The sequence below is a fragment of the Sycon ciliatum genome, chromosome 3 (genome assembly GCF_964019385.1).
Source record: "Sycon ciliatum chromosome 3, ocSycCili1.1, whole genome shotgun sequence".
NCBI lineage: Eukaryota > Metazoa > Porifera > Calcarea > Leucosolenida > Sycettidae > Sycon > Sycon ciliatum.
The window spans coordinates 5,828,866-5,842,720 of NC_088645.1; the positions used below are offsets into that span (position 1 = coordinate 5,828,866).

Here is a 13,855-nt window from a genome sequence, read left to right on the forward strand (position 1 = left end):
GCGCACGTGGACCTAGCATCACGCACACGCCGGCCAGGGAGGCTCTTCGCGCGCTTGAGTCATGACAAAACCGGTAACACACCGACAGTTCTGGCGCCAGAATTACAGAAATTCCGCCTTCTCTTCAGAACAGAGAATTGATGGATTCGACGGAATGGATAAAATCAATTCTAACGACGGAATTTGTCACTTTTTGTGTAATCGACAATAACTAATTCTAGAAATGCCGAAATGCGTGTAATCGAAAGCGACCAATGTAAACTACGTTGTACATGTAGTTGATGTGAGTGCATGGTGTGACCGCTTGACAGTGACCATGGTGACACATCGCCATGCGCCACCGGTGCACCGTAGACCTACTGGCAATCATAATAGACTAGGTATGTACTGGTACTACTACTAGTACTAGTACTAGTAGTAGGCTAGACTAGCCAGCGCTCTGTACATGTACCTGTCTACTCGTGGAGTCGTGCGTTGAGGCCAAACATTTTTGAATCTGCTTGATGACAGAACTACAGCAATCATGCCCGTGCCATGGTCATAATCGAATGTTTGAAAGACGGTGAAGAGAACAAGACTATTATAGTTGCCTCGGTGTCCTAATCATTGAGACATTTGCTCCGGGAATATTCAGAGTTCCTATAGGATACTCACCGGTACATGGTGTTCATATCGCTCAGGCCAGGTTCCAGTGTGGTAATCCTTGCGCTCAGGCCAGGTTCCAGTGTGGCAATCCTTGCGCTCAGGCCAGGTTCGAGTGTGGCAATCCTTGCGCTCAGGCCAGGTTCGAGTGTGGCAATCCTTGCGCTCAGGCCAGGTTAGAGTGTGGCAATCCTTGCGCTCAGGCCAGGTTCGAGTGTGGCAGTCCTTGCGCTCAGGCCAGGTTCGAGTGTGGGAATCCTTGCGCTCAGGCCAGGTTAGAGTGGCAATCCTTGCGCTCAGGCCAGGTTCGAGTGTGGCAGCTTGGAACTTAGCTGTGTGTATCGTGAGTAGTTCCACTCGCCACCAGACCATTGGACATTCTTGCCGGCGCTTTGTTCCAGTAGTCAGCAGTTCACCGGGTAATATGGAAGGTGAACGCTACGCTTTCCTCGTGGAGTGGTATGATTCGCTAGCGGGCATAGTGCGACGCTACAACTTCCTCTTCTATCCTAAAGATAACAGCGTGGAAATGGTGAGTTGCTCACTTGGTGGCACAATCGAGTGTACATGTACATAACCTCGGTACTCTGTGACCCTTGGTTATACAAAATTAATGCATGCTGTCTTGTCCCATGTTGTAATGTTGGTGGCACAACCCAGTGTACATAACCTCGGTACTCTGTGACTCTTGGTTATACAAATGCATGCTGTCTTGTCCCATGTTGTAATATTGGTGGTACAACCCAGTGTACATAACCTCGGTACTCTGTGACCCTTGGTTATACAAATGCATGCTGTCTTGTCCGATGTTGTAATATTGGTGGCACAACCCAGTGTACATAACCTCGGTACTCTGTGACTTTTGGTTATAAAAATGCATGCTGTCTTGTCCCATGTTGTAATATTGGTGGTACAACCCAGTGTACACAACCTCGGTACTCTGTGACTCTTGGTTATACAAATGCATGCTGTCTTGTCCCATGTTGTAATATTGGTGGTACAACCCAGTGTACATAACCTCGGTACTCTGTGACCCTTGGTTATACAAATGCATGCTGTCTTGTCCTATGTTGTAATATTGGTGGCACAACCCAGTGTACATAACCTCGGTACTCTGTGACTCTTGGTTATACAAAATGCATGCTGTCTTGTCCGATGTTGTAATATTGGTGGTACAACCCAGTGTACACAACCTCGGTACTCTGTGACTCTTGGTTATACAAATGCATGCTGTCTTGTCCCATGTTGTAATATTGGTGGTACAACCCAGTGTACATAACCTCGGTACTCTGTGACCCTTGGTTATACAAATGCATGCTGTCTTGTCCTATGTTGTAATATTGGTGGCACAACCCAGTGTACATAACCTCGGTACTCTGTGACTCTTGGTTATACAAAATGCATGCTGTCTTGTCCGATGTTGTAATATTGGTGTCACAACCCAGTGTACATACCGTATTTCCACAAATAGTAGGCCGGTCTACTATTTTTTCAACCTCGTCCTAACCCGGCCTTATAATCGAGGACGGTCTTGCATTCGAGGACGGTCTTTTATTCTTTCAACCCAGTTTGACCCCCGGTCTTCTATTTCTCGCGACACAGTTTTACCCCCGTTCTTCAATTTTCTTCTACACAGTTTGAGCACGTTCTTCAATTTTCTTCTAAACAGTTTGAGCACGGTCTTCTATTTTTAACACAAGACCAAAGACTCATTTAGTAGGCCCGGTCTTCTAATCGGAGACGGTCTTTTATTTTTTCAATCGCCCCCTGCCCCGGCCTTGTATACGAGGAAGGCGTTGTATACGAGGACGGCCGTTTATTTGCGGAAATACGGTAACCTCGGTACTCTGTGACTCTTGGTTATACAAATGCATGCTGTCTTGTCCCATGTTGTAATATTGGTGGCACAACCCAGTGTACATAACCTCGGTACTCTGTGACTCTTGGTTATACAAATGCATGCTGTCTTGTCCCATGTTGTAATATTGGTGGCACAACCCAGTGTACATAACCTCGGTACTCTGTGACTCTTGGTTATACAAATACATGCTGTCTTGTCCCATGTTGTAATATTGGTGGTACAACCCAGTGTACATAACCTCGGTACTCTGTGACTCTTGGTTATACAAATGCATGCTGTCTTGTCCCATGTTGTAATATTGGTGGTACAACCCAGTGTACATAACCTCGGTACTCTGTGACTCTTGGTTATACAAATGCATGCTGTCTTGTCCCATGTTGTAATATTGGTGGTACAACCCAGTGTACATAACCTCGGTACTCTGTGACTCTTGGTTATACAAATGCATGCTGTCTTGTCCCATGTTGTAATATTGGTGGTACAACCCAGTGTACATAACCTCGGTACTCTGTGACTCTTGGTTATACAAATGCATGCTGTCTTGTCCCATGTTGTAATAACACGGTGATGTTCTTGTGCATACCATTGAAGGGCATCATGTTTCCTCGAACCCAGACATGCTCAGAATGTACTATATCGATACAAGTGAGCATGGATCTAACACCAACCCGCGCATGACATACACTCCCCAGCACGCGCCCGCCCGCGTGCGCTTGCACACACAAACACACACACACACACACACACACACACACACACACACACAAAACACATCAACACAAACACATGCACACAACAAAAACCTGGGTGTCGAGCCACTAGTAATAATTATGTCAAGAGAGAATGGACCAGAACTAGCAACGTACAGGTCCTTTGCCCCTTACACACAGAACACAGCCTTAGTAATACCCATCACCACTCTCATCTCCCCACCCTTACACACAGAACACAGCCTTAGTAATACCCATCACCACTCTCATCCCCCCACCCTTACACACAGAACACAGCCTTAGTGATACCCATCACCACTCTCATCCCCCCACCCTTACACACAGAACACAGCCTTAGTAATACCCATCACCACTCTCATCCCCCCACCCTTACACACAGAACACAGCCTTAGTAATACCCATCACCACTCTCATCCCCCCACCCTTACACACAGAACACAGCCTTAGTAATACCCATCACCACTCTCATCCCCCCACCCTGACACACAGAACACAGCCTTTGTAATACCCATCACCACTCTCATCCCCCCACCCTTACACACAGAACACAGCCTTAGTAATACCCATCACCACTCTCATCTCCCCACCCTTACACACAGAACACAGCCTTAGTAATACCCATCACCACTCTCATCCCCCACCCTTACACACAGAACACAGCCTTAGTAATACCCATCACCACTCTCATCCCCCCACCCTTACACACAGAACACAGCCTTAGTAATACCCATCACCACTCTCATCCCCCCACCCTTACACACAGAACACAGTCTTAGTAATACCCATCACCACTCTCATCCCCCCACCCTTACACACAGAACACAGCCTTAGTAATACCCATCACCACTCTCATCCCCCCACCCTTACACACAGAACACAGCCTTAGTAATACCCATCACCACTCTCATCCCCCCACCCTTACACACAGAACACAGCCTTAGTAATACCCATCACCACTCTCATCCCCCCACCCTTACACACAGAACACAGTCTTAGTAATACCCATCACCACTCTCATCCCCCCACCCTTACACACAGAACACAGCCTTAGTAATACCCATCACCACTCTCATCCCCCCACCCTTACACACAGAACACAGCCTTAGTAATACCCATCACCACTCTCATCCCCCACCCTTACACACAGAACACAGCCTTAGTAATACCCATCACCACTCTCATCCCCTGTGTTATGTATCCCATATACAGCATTCATTATTATATTTCCGTCTGGGACAATATCAGTTTGATTCGGTTTGCTGTAGGACGGTTGCCTACAAAGCATGAAACTCCGGATCGCATCATATCCTGGTTTCTGCCGTTGTGTGTGTTTGTGTCTCTCTGTGTGTATGTGTGTCTCTCTGTGTCGGTGTGTGTCTGTGTGTGTGTCTGTGTGTGTGTGTGTCTGTGTGTGTGTCTCTGTGTGTACTCCAATTTCACTTCAAGGTACCAGTGCATTTAGTGTCTGCTTCTATCAAAGCAGCGTTCTGTCTATACTGGTTACCATGGTTACCCCAGCAAGTGTAGGGTGTGCATAGGCAACTAACTGTCTTGGCCGTTTTATGCCGATGTACTCCGTGTGGTGTAGACCAGGTGTGCACTGGTGGTCGATTCACATGGCTTCGCCAGTTGTGTGGATTAGACAGTTATCTGGCGCAAGTCTTGATCTGTCTCATTCAGATCTTGTTCGCTCTCGTTGCTATAAGAGAATATCTGTGGGTGCACATCAAGTGCATTTGCAGATTTGCTTGCTTCTCTTGAGACGGGCGTATACATTATGGTATGTGTGTGTGTGTGTGCATTTGAGCCTTATTTTGTCTATCTGCCTGCCTGCCTGGCTGCCTGCCTGTCTTTCTACCTATCTCTCTGTCTGTCTGTATGGCTGTCTGTCTGGCTTTCTGCCTGTCTGTCTGCTGTTGTGTGTTTCTGTCTATTGCCTTGTTCAAAAATTGTAGATTGATGTGAAAAACAAGCGTATATTCCTGAAACGTACCAAGGAGGAGTCTATCAGGCTGGATCAGTGCTACATTGGTTCATCAGTTAATCTACATGGTCGACAGGTACGTACTGCACAGTCAGTGGTCATGTATACAGAGTACAGTCAGTGGTCATGTATACAGAGTGCAGTCAGTGGTCATGTATACAGAGTACAGTCAGTGGTCATGTATACAGAGTACAGTCAGTGGTCATGTATACAGAGTACAGTCAGTGGTCATGTATACAGAGTACAGTTAGTGGTCATGTATACAGAGTACAGTCAGTGGTCATGTATACAGAGTACAGTCAGTGGTCATGTATACAGAGTACAGTCAGTGGTCATGTATACAGAGTGCAGTCAGTGGTCATGTATACAGAGTACAGTCAGTGGTCATGTATACAGAGTACAGTCAGTGGTCATGTATACAGAGTACAGTCAGTGGTCATGTATACAGAGTACAGTCAGTGGTCATGTATACAGAGTACAGTCAGTGGTCATGAATACAGAGTACAGTCAGTGGTCATGTATACTGTAATAATAATAATAATAATAATAATAATAATAATAACTGGTTTGAGGGAAAGAGACAAACGGGAAAGGTCTGAAGAAAAAATTGACTGTCACCACCAGGACTCGAACCAGGGACCCTCGCTTGTAGCCAGCGATGCTCTAACCACTGAGCTATGGTGTAGTCGTCATCCCAGCAGAGGCCGTCCAACATTCTCTTCAGACTTCGTAACTCACACTTCCTGTGAATCCACACAGGCGGGTGGGACGCAGCCCTCACTGTAACCCACACACTTCACGTACAAACTAGCACGCGGGGAGCCCCAAGTCATAAAATATTAACTGGTTTGAGGGAAAGAGACAAACGGGAAAGGTCTGAAGAAAAAATTGACTGTCACCACCAGGACTCGAACCAGGGACCCTCGCTTGTAGCCAGCGATGCTCTAACCACTGAGCTATGGTGTAGTCGTCATCCCAGCAGAGGCCGTCCAACATTCTCTTCAGACTTCGTAACTCACACTTCCTGTGAATCCACACAGGCAATAATAATAATAATAATAATATATAAAATAAACTATAATGTACAAATTTTTGTTTGGAATTAACTTTCGCTATATTCGTCAGGGGCTGAAAATAACTAAAGTTTCTACTAAAGAAATTCTGTACGTTCCGGGGCAACAAACCTCGACCAAAAACGAAATTCAATACGTAACGAACCTGCTAATGGAGTGATGTAAGTAAAGATTTTCTAAATGAAATTTTGTATTTTATACAGTACGGAGCACAGTGCTGTTGTCAACTCCTTTCTACCACAGGGAATTTCAATTTGTGGTGGTTTTGTGGACATAACTTATTGTCTGTCTATCTGTCTGTGTGTCCTCTTCATTGTTTGTGTGGTTGGGTGAATATGTGTGTGTGTGAGTGTGTGTGTGTGTGTGTGTGTGTGTGTGTGTGTGTGTGCGTGTGTGTGCATGTGTGTGTGTGCATGTGTGTGGGTGTTGGTGTATGCATGTATGCGTGTGCGTGTATTTGTCTCCTTTGATGTGTGCGTGTGTGTGCAAGCGTGTGCGGGTATGCGTCTCCTTTGGTGTGTGTGTGTGTGTGTGTGTGTGTGTGTGTGTGTGTGTGTGTTTGTGTATGCGTCTCCTTTGCTGTGTGTTTGTGTGTGTATTCTTCCATGGGATCCTTGCCGATGGCTGTCAACCGCGGTACCTAGCTGAAGTTTGCAGAGTACTCTGACACTTTCACCAAGATTAAACTCTCCATGGCGAAAGAAAAGTAAGACGAATAAACGATGTTGAGGCAATAACTTCAGAGCAGCAATACAAATGGGATAAATTCTGCCGTGGTCACCACTCATCAACGAAGTCATGAAGGTTTTCCAAAATCGATGTTGAGTGCGTTGATTTGTGGTAATGACCGTAGAATTTATCCCAATTATTGGTATTTTAAAATTAAGACGCAGCTCCTAAACGGTGGGGAAGGAAAGATCAGATCCACCGACCATAGGCCAAAGGAGCCTGATCATGGGGTGGTGGCGTCCCACGGAAGCGGAAAGGTGGTTCTTGACCAGGGAGTTGTAGGACTCCTTGTTCTTGACCTGCCTGGTACGCGAACCCGTCGAAATTATTTTATTTTTTAAATATTTTTTTTTAAAGTAAGACGAAGCATATCTGTCGTCAACCACCACACCACAACTGCGCTCTGCAGCCGACCTCGACACATTGCCACAGCTTACCATCAGCAAGTGACACATCCATGGCATTGGTACCCGGTTCCTTGGTACTGCTATTTTCAGTACAGAACAGAACAACAAGTCTGTATTACTCTCTGCCTCCGCCGTGTTGAGCACTGTCAGCACACTGGCTACACCCTGCGCCTATTTTCAGTATAAAACTCTCGTCAGTGACCGTAGATATTGCAGAATGGCTAAGATAGTGAAAAAATACCCTTGTCAGTACCAAAGGGGTAAGCATAATTGCACGCCTCAGGAAGAATAGGGCCAAGCAAAATGACCAAATGCGAACACTGAAAACAAAGCGGATAATGTACAGACGTGATAATATGAGTTGATGGTGCTAACAGCCGGGTGTAAATTTTCGATAGACGAGCCCATGGCCCGTCGAGCGATATTCTGTGAGCGTGTGTGTTTTCAACACTGCTACTTTATTTTTTGCCTGTCATAGGATGTGATGAGACAATGTTGAGGTGCGGTGTAGTGCGGGAGTGGACACAGTGCATGCCTCGGGGGCCTCTCAAGTTGCTACTTGCTATGTGTAGTGGTGTGTATGAAATTCACACCTGACTATTAGCACTATCAACTCATATCATCACGTCTGTACATTGTCCCCAGTTTAGTTTTTAACACTGATTTGCACTTGGTCATTTTGCTTAGCCTTGGGGCGCGTTCGGTTGGTACGACCTAGAACAGGATTCACCAGAACAGCGCATTTGGTTGGGACTGCACCTGTTCTGGGTCGGCCAGAACATGTTCTGCTTGCTCCGGCCTCGAGGCCGGAGCAGACCGAGCAGTTTCACTTTTTCGCAGTGAAACCTGGCGGGAACATCGCTTTTGATCCCGAATGATCACGTGCATGCGCGCTTGGGTTGGACTCGTCATACCGTACAAAGTGACCATGGTGATCCATACACATTTTGAAGAATGCACCAAGTTTGGCATATTTTTCACAAAAATGTGCTCTGTTTCTGGAGTACCATTTGGTTGACATGAAGCTGCTCTATGTGCGCCAGCTGTTCCATCCTGTTCAAGATCGTACCAACCAAACGCACCCCAATTCTTTGTGCCTCGGTCGTGCGCATTATGCTTACCGCTTCGGTACAAAAAAGGTGATTTTCACTATCTTAGCCATTCTACAATATCTACAGTCACTGAAGATAGTTTTATACTCAAAACAGCATTGTGTGTATGAAGGAACAGAGTACCAAAGGTTGTGTCCCTTTGTTGGTGGTGTGCTGTGGCAATGTCGTGTCGAGGTCGGCTAGAGAGCGTAGTTCTGGTGTGGTGGTGTGCTGTGGCAATGTGTCGAGGTCGGCTAGAGAGCGTAGTTCTGGTGTGATGGTGTGCTGTGGCAACGTGTGTCGAGGTCGGCTGGTGAGCGCAGTTCTGGTGTGTTGGTGTGCTGTGGCAACGTGTGTCGAGGTCGGCTGGTGAGCGCAGTTCTGGTGTGTTGGTGTGCTGTGGCAACGTGTCGAGGTCGGCTAGAGAGCGTATTTCTGGTGTGGTGGTGTGCTGACCAATATGGACAGGGCCAAATGCTGCTGCTTACCCTTGATAATACAAAGCATCACCAAATTATCACACCTACCATCCCCGTCTCTTTGGTTTTAAATCATTATATCCACACTAGCTTGTCCAGCTTGCCGTGGACCTCTCTTCTATCACCAGTGTGCACAAGCAAACATGTGCCTTTGTACTGAAGTATATCAGCCATAGCCAGCATATGCTACACTGTGTATGTCTCATGGACATCAATTTCTTCACGGAATTTTCTCCTCTGGGATGTTTGGCAAATAATACCTACGTCCTTCTCCCTCTCATTCTCCTCCTTCTCCTCCTGGTTCTTTCTGATTTATATATTTGAAATCCTCCGTCGCGGAAGTGAGCAGTCAGCCATACTTCAACCAGTATGACAGTACTCTAGTTGTGAGCATGTCTTCTCCAAAATATCTGTTTTCTCACCCGGTCGGTCCCATCACATCAGAGGAGAATTGAATGAAATCTGGAATGATACTGAATAAACTGATTGTGTTTTGTTGTATTCCCTGCTTGAATTCTCTTGCAGAACTCTGGCGATATTCAAGCCGGACATCATGGAAAAAATGCGTAAGCAACGTGTTGTCTAACCTACCCCAACACCCACTCAGTTACCACCATCACCTCCCATATATGGTTGTATTCTGTAGGTGGAATGTTTGAGTGTGTTCGGTCCGTCGATCATACAGCACGTGCATCGTACAAACAGTGCACCGGGGTTTCCCCAGGGACCGTACAACCAGTGCAAGGGGGTTTCCCCAGGAACCATACAAACGGTGCACGGGGTTTCTCCAGGGAAAGAGCATGTGTGCTCACCACGGAGCGCTGAAGAACGAAGCGCTGAAGAACGGAACGCCGAAGGACAACCAGGCTAGAAAGAATGTTACCAAGCACGGCATGCCAGTGTATAACGGTGACTCAACTGTGCATAGACTTTAATATATGAAAACATGACCTGTCTAGACTAGGAGTGCTGAATTTATTTAATGTTTTAATTTCTATCTCAGCAGAGCAAATCTGTGCAGGAAAATTAATATATTTCCAGAAAAAAGCCTTCCTTGTCTTCGCGTTTCCTACGGAATTGTTTTCTGCTGAAGACATGCTGCCCTAGTGCAAATAAGAGTTACCCACTACAACTGGATACTGGACTTAGTTGTGTGCGATTTGATCCTTGTAGGGCGGTGGCATTTCTACGAATGCGGAAAACCAGTCTCACTTGTTCTTATGTGAAATGTGAATTTGGCGGTGTTTTTCTGCCTGCAGCTCTCCTGCTTGAGTTTCTCTGCACTGAAGGCTTTCAGATCTGTGATATGAAGACAGTTGTGTTGAGCAAGTAAGTACAGAACCTTCCCAGTGCATAGCACACTCAGCAGAGGACCTCCATGTTGTTACCCGTTGTCTGATGATTGCCCAGCGGTGGCATGAAACTCAGAGGCACAACCAATCTGAACGTCCTCCGCTGAGTCTGCTGGGTACTAAGCTCTGTCTCAGACATTGGAGAGGTTAAGGTGAGCGTTATTTCTGATGTGACGCGAAAGTTCAGCTCGCGTTATTTGGCTCGCGCGTCGAAAAACAACGTGACCGGCACCTCACGTCGAAATTTGGAGTGTTACCCGCAATTTGACGTGAAATTGCGCGTCAGGTCAGAAATAACGTGAATCTTAACCTCTCTATTGAGCACTCTCTGCAGGTCGGAGATCAACGGATTTGGACATTCCCAGTCTCTAGGTTATTGTACATAGTAACTGTAACTGAGTATCAGGAGAAAAGGCAAAACCCAACCTTTCCAATAAAATTACTGTGTGCACCAGTGAGTCATAGCAGCGGTGGGGTGGGGGTCACACATAATAGCACCCGAAAAATCGGCATGAACCATGGTCTATGCCACTTTTTATATCACTCCCGGCCTTGACCTGCTGCCCCCTAAGGTGATTCAGTCTAGCGATGCAACTTGCGAGAGTTTATCAATCTGTCCTAGCTCAACAGTAGCTGTAAAGGGCAGCCGGCGGTGGATAGCAACATGCGTTTAGCTTTGCAGTGACCAATGTTTTCTCCTACTGTAGCGGACATGGTAATGCAGTCGATTGACTGGGGCCGGCGCCCTCGGCGTGTACAGAACGCTGCGACCATGCAGTGCTCATTTTGATCCGATGCGAACACCGCGCTGCAGCGCAGAATTGTGTGTGTGAACCGCTTATCCACGGCTGCATGGCCATCGCCCTGGGGCCGCTAGATGTTAGACCGGATTTCCACGTTGGTTGTGGGATGACCGTGAATTCAGGACTATCATTGGTTTGCTAGCTCTGTCGTATGCCCGGAACATTTATGGGCACCCTACTATTCCTGGTCCCCCCTATCCCAACTCTCTTTCTCCCCCCCCCCCCCCTCCCCTCTCCCTATCCATCTAATGTGTATCTGCAATCCAACTCTCTTTCTCCCCCCTCCCTATCCATCTAATGTGTATGTGCAATCCAACTCTCTTTCTCCCCCCCCCCCTCCCTATCCATCTAATGTGTATGTGCAATCCAACTCTCTTTCTCCCCCCCCCCCCCTACCTATCCATCTAATGTGTATGTGCAATCCATGTTGAAGTTACAGAAGGGTGTAGGTGTACACAGGTGTTGTGGGATTAATCAATTATTGCATGTAATAAAAACAGTGTGTATGGTTTGTGTGTGTGTGCGTGTGTGTGTGTGTGTGTGTGTGTGTATGTGTGAGTGTGTGGGTGTGTGTGAGTGTGTGTGTGTGCGTGTGTGTGCGTGTGTGTGTGTGTTTGTGTATGTGTGTGTGTGTGTGTGTGTGTGTGTGTGTGTGTGTGTGTGTGTGTGTATGTGTGTGTGTGTGTGTTTGTATGCAAATATTGGTGTCCATGAATGATTTTTTGTTTTTCGTTGTTATGTCCAGGTCTGCGGCTGAAGAGTTTTATCGCGAGCATAGTGCTAAACCATTTTTCAGGTTAGTACTCCCCTGGTAGCGACCATTCAGACGGGCATTGTAGACCAGCAAGGGACGTGGCCTTTGTGCAAACACTTGGGGGGGGGGGGGATTGGCAGGTGTTGGTGTTATGATACTGGGAAGAATGTGATCAGGGAAATCCTGTGTTATAGGAGGTTATCAGTGAAACGCCCATGTGTTGCTTATTGCTGAACAAACTTCAGCGTGTGATGATCTTATTGACACTAGGTGTCTCAGTGCCTACTCTAGGATTTCAAACCACTTGGGTACACGTGGACCTGCCACAACTTGTCCAACCGGGTCAGAGCTGGGTACGTTCAAGTGCGGTTAGCATACTGCATGTGCATCAGGGAGCAGTAAATATTTTAGGATCTCCGATGTATACGTGTATGTAGCATACCAGTATGTACATGTATACTATTTCCAGCTAGTGACCTGGTTAGTGCTCTTTTTTAAACGGGTCCAAATACCTCCAACTGGGTCCAAATACCACCAACCGGGTCCAAGTACCCTCCAACCGGGTCAAAGTACCCTCCAACCGGGTCCAAGTACCCGCAACCGGGCCGCTGACCCGACTGACCCGGCTCTGTAGTAGATAGTGTGTACTAGTATTGGTATGTAACAGTTTGTATGTGAATACAGGAAGGCATTACAAAGTCCAGAGTCCATTTGTTACATGTCTTACTCATTCCTATTTGGACTATTTATACTAAGAGTTAGGATATTAAAGGGGTTAAGAGGGGTTCTCAAATCTTCGGCAATCCAGAAAAGGCTATGACAACCTCTTCCCTACTGCATTTTCAAAACTGCATAATTTGTGTTCTCAATTGGCTACATTGCCATAAGAGTGTTTTTGTGACACTTGTCCAGGAAGAGAAGAAAGGAAATATATCACAAACCCCAAGGCTGATGTGTGAAGTAGAATTGAAACTTTCTACTCTTCCTGTTCTTGCAATGTTCTGTTGTTGCCCTAGGCATTAAAATCCTGTCGTGGTTTTCCTGCCCTGCCGTTACTGCTGCTCCTGCTGCTGATGTTGATGCTTCTGTTGCTGTTGCTGCAGCTACTGCTGTTGCTGTTGCTGGTTCTTCTGCTGCTGCTGGTTCTTCTGTTGCTGCTGCTGCAGCAGCTACTGCTGTTGCTGTTGATGCTTCTTCTGCTGCTGCTGCTGCTGGTTCTTCTGCTGCTGCTGGTTCTTTTGATGCTGCTGGTTCTTTTGATGCTGGTTACGGTGTTTGTTGTAATGATGGTGTTACTGTTGTCACCCCGCATGCGCAGAACTCTGATATCGTTCATGACGGAAGGACCAATCATGGCGCTCAGCTTACTAGCCGACAATGCCGTCAGCAGATGGAGAGCACTTATTGGTGAGTTCTACTATTTAAAAAAAAACAAAAAACAGGGAAAGTCATATCCAATCTTTGAGTATTGCCAGCAACATCGGTGGAGGTGCTTACTAAAGCCATACTCTGGGCAAATCTTGCTTGATTTTCACCGTGCACATGCCTTGTTTGTGTGTGTGTGTGTGTGTGTGTGTGTGTGTGTGTGTGTGTGTGTGCGTGCGTGTGTGCGTTTGTGTGTGTGTGTTTGTGTGTGTGTGTGTGGGTGTGTTTTATGTGTTTATCTGTGGTTGGCATTCATGACCAGGACCAACAAACTCGGCTGATGCCAGGTCTCAAGCTCCGGATAGTCTCAGAGCAAGGTTTGGCACAGGTAAGCTAGTTATAAAGACTGTGATTAACCATTTTCTTTGACGGTTGGTTAACCTTTGCTAGTCATTGAAGCAGTAATTAATCAACTGAAGTAGATTACATAATAATATGCAGTGATCATAGCGAAGGCCGCAAGTGCCAACATTGGGAGATCATATGGAAGTCAAGTGACAACATTGGGAGATCATAGCGAAGGG

The 13,855-nt window shown here is 46.6% G+C and overlaps 1 protein-coding gene across 3 annotated transcripts in view; it reads left to right on the forward strand.

Annotated features, from left to right (window-relative positions):
• Nucleotides 1–537: 537 nt before the first annotated feature.
• LOC135811254 (nucleoside diphosphate kinase homolog 7-like) overlaps nucleotides 538–13,855 on the forward strand; it is a 23,763-nt gene continuing 10,445 nt past the window's right edge. The window contains exons 1-9 of one of the 3 annotated variants that reach the window (XM_065324460.1): nucleotides 538–916; nucleotides 948–1,174; nucleotides 5,190–5,294; nucleotides 6,936–6,997; nucleotides 9,523–9,563; nucleotides 10,257–10,326; nucleotides 11,898–11,948; nucleotides 13,225–13,313; nucleotides 13,594–13,659. In XM_065324460.1, the coding sequence (XP_065180532.1) occupies nucleotides 1,067–1,174; nucleotides 5,190–5,294; nucleotides 6,936–6,997; nucleotides 9,523–9,563; nucleotides 10,257–10,326; nucleotides 11,898–11,948; nucleotides 13,225–13,313; nucleotides 13,594–13,659 (592 nt within the window). In that variant the 5' untranslated portion in view covers nucleotides 538–916; nucleotides 948–1,066. Of the gene's footprint in view, nucleotides 1,175–5,189; nucleotides 5,295–6,935; nucleotides 6,998–9,522; nucleotides 9,564–10,256; nucleotides 10,327–11,897; nucleotides 11,949–13,224; nucleotides 13,314–13,593; nucleotides 13,660–13,855 lie in introns of all 3 variants that reach the window. The other 2 variants (XM_065324461.1, XM_065324459.1) reach the window with 2 other exon arrangements.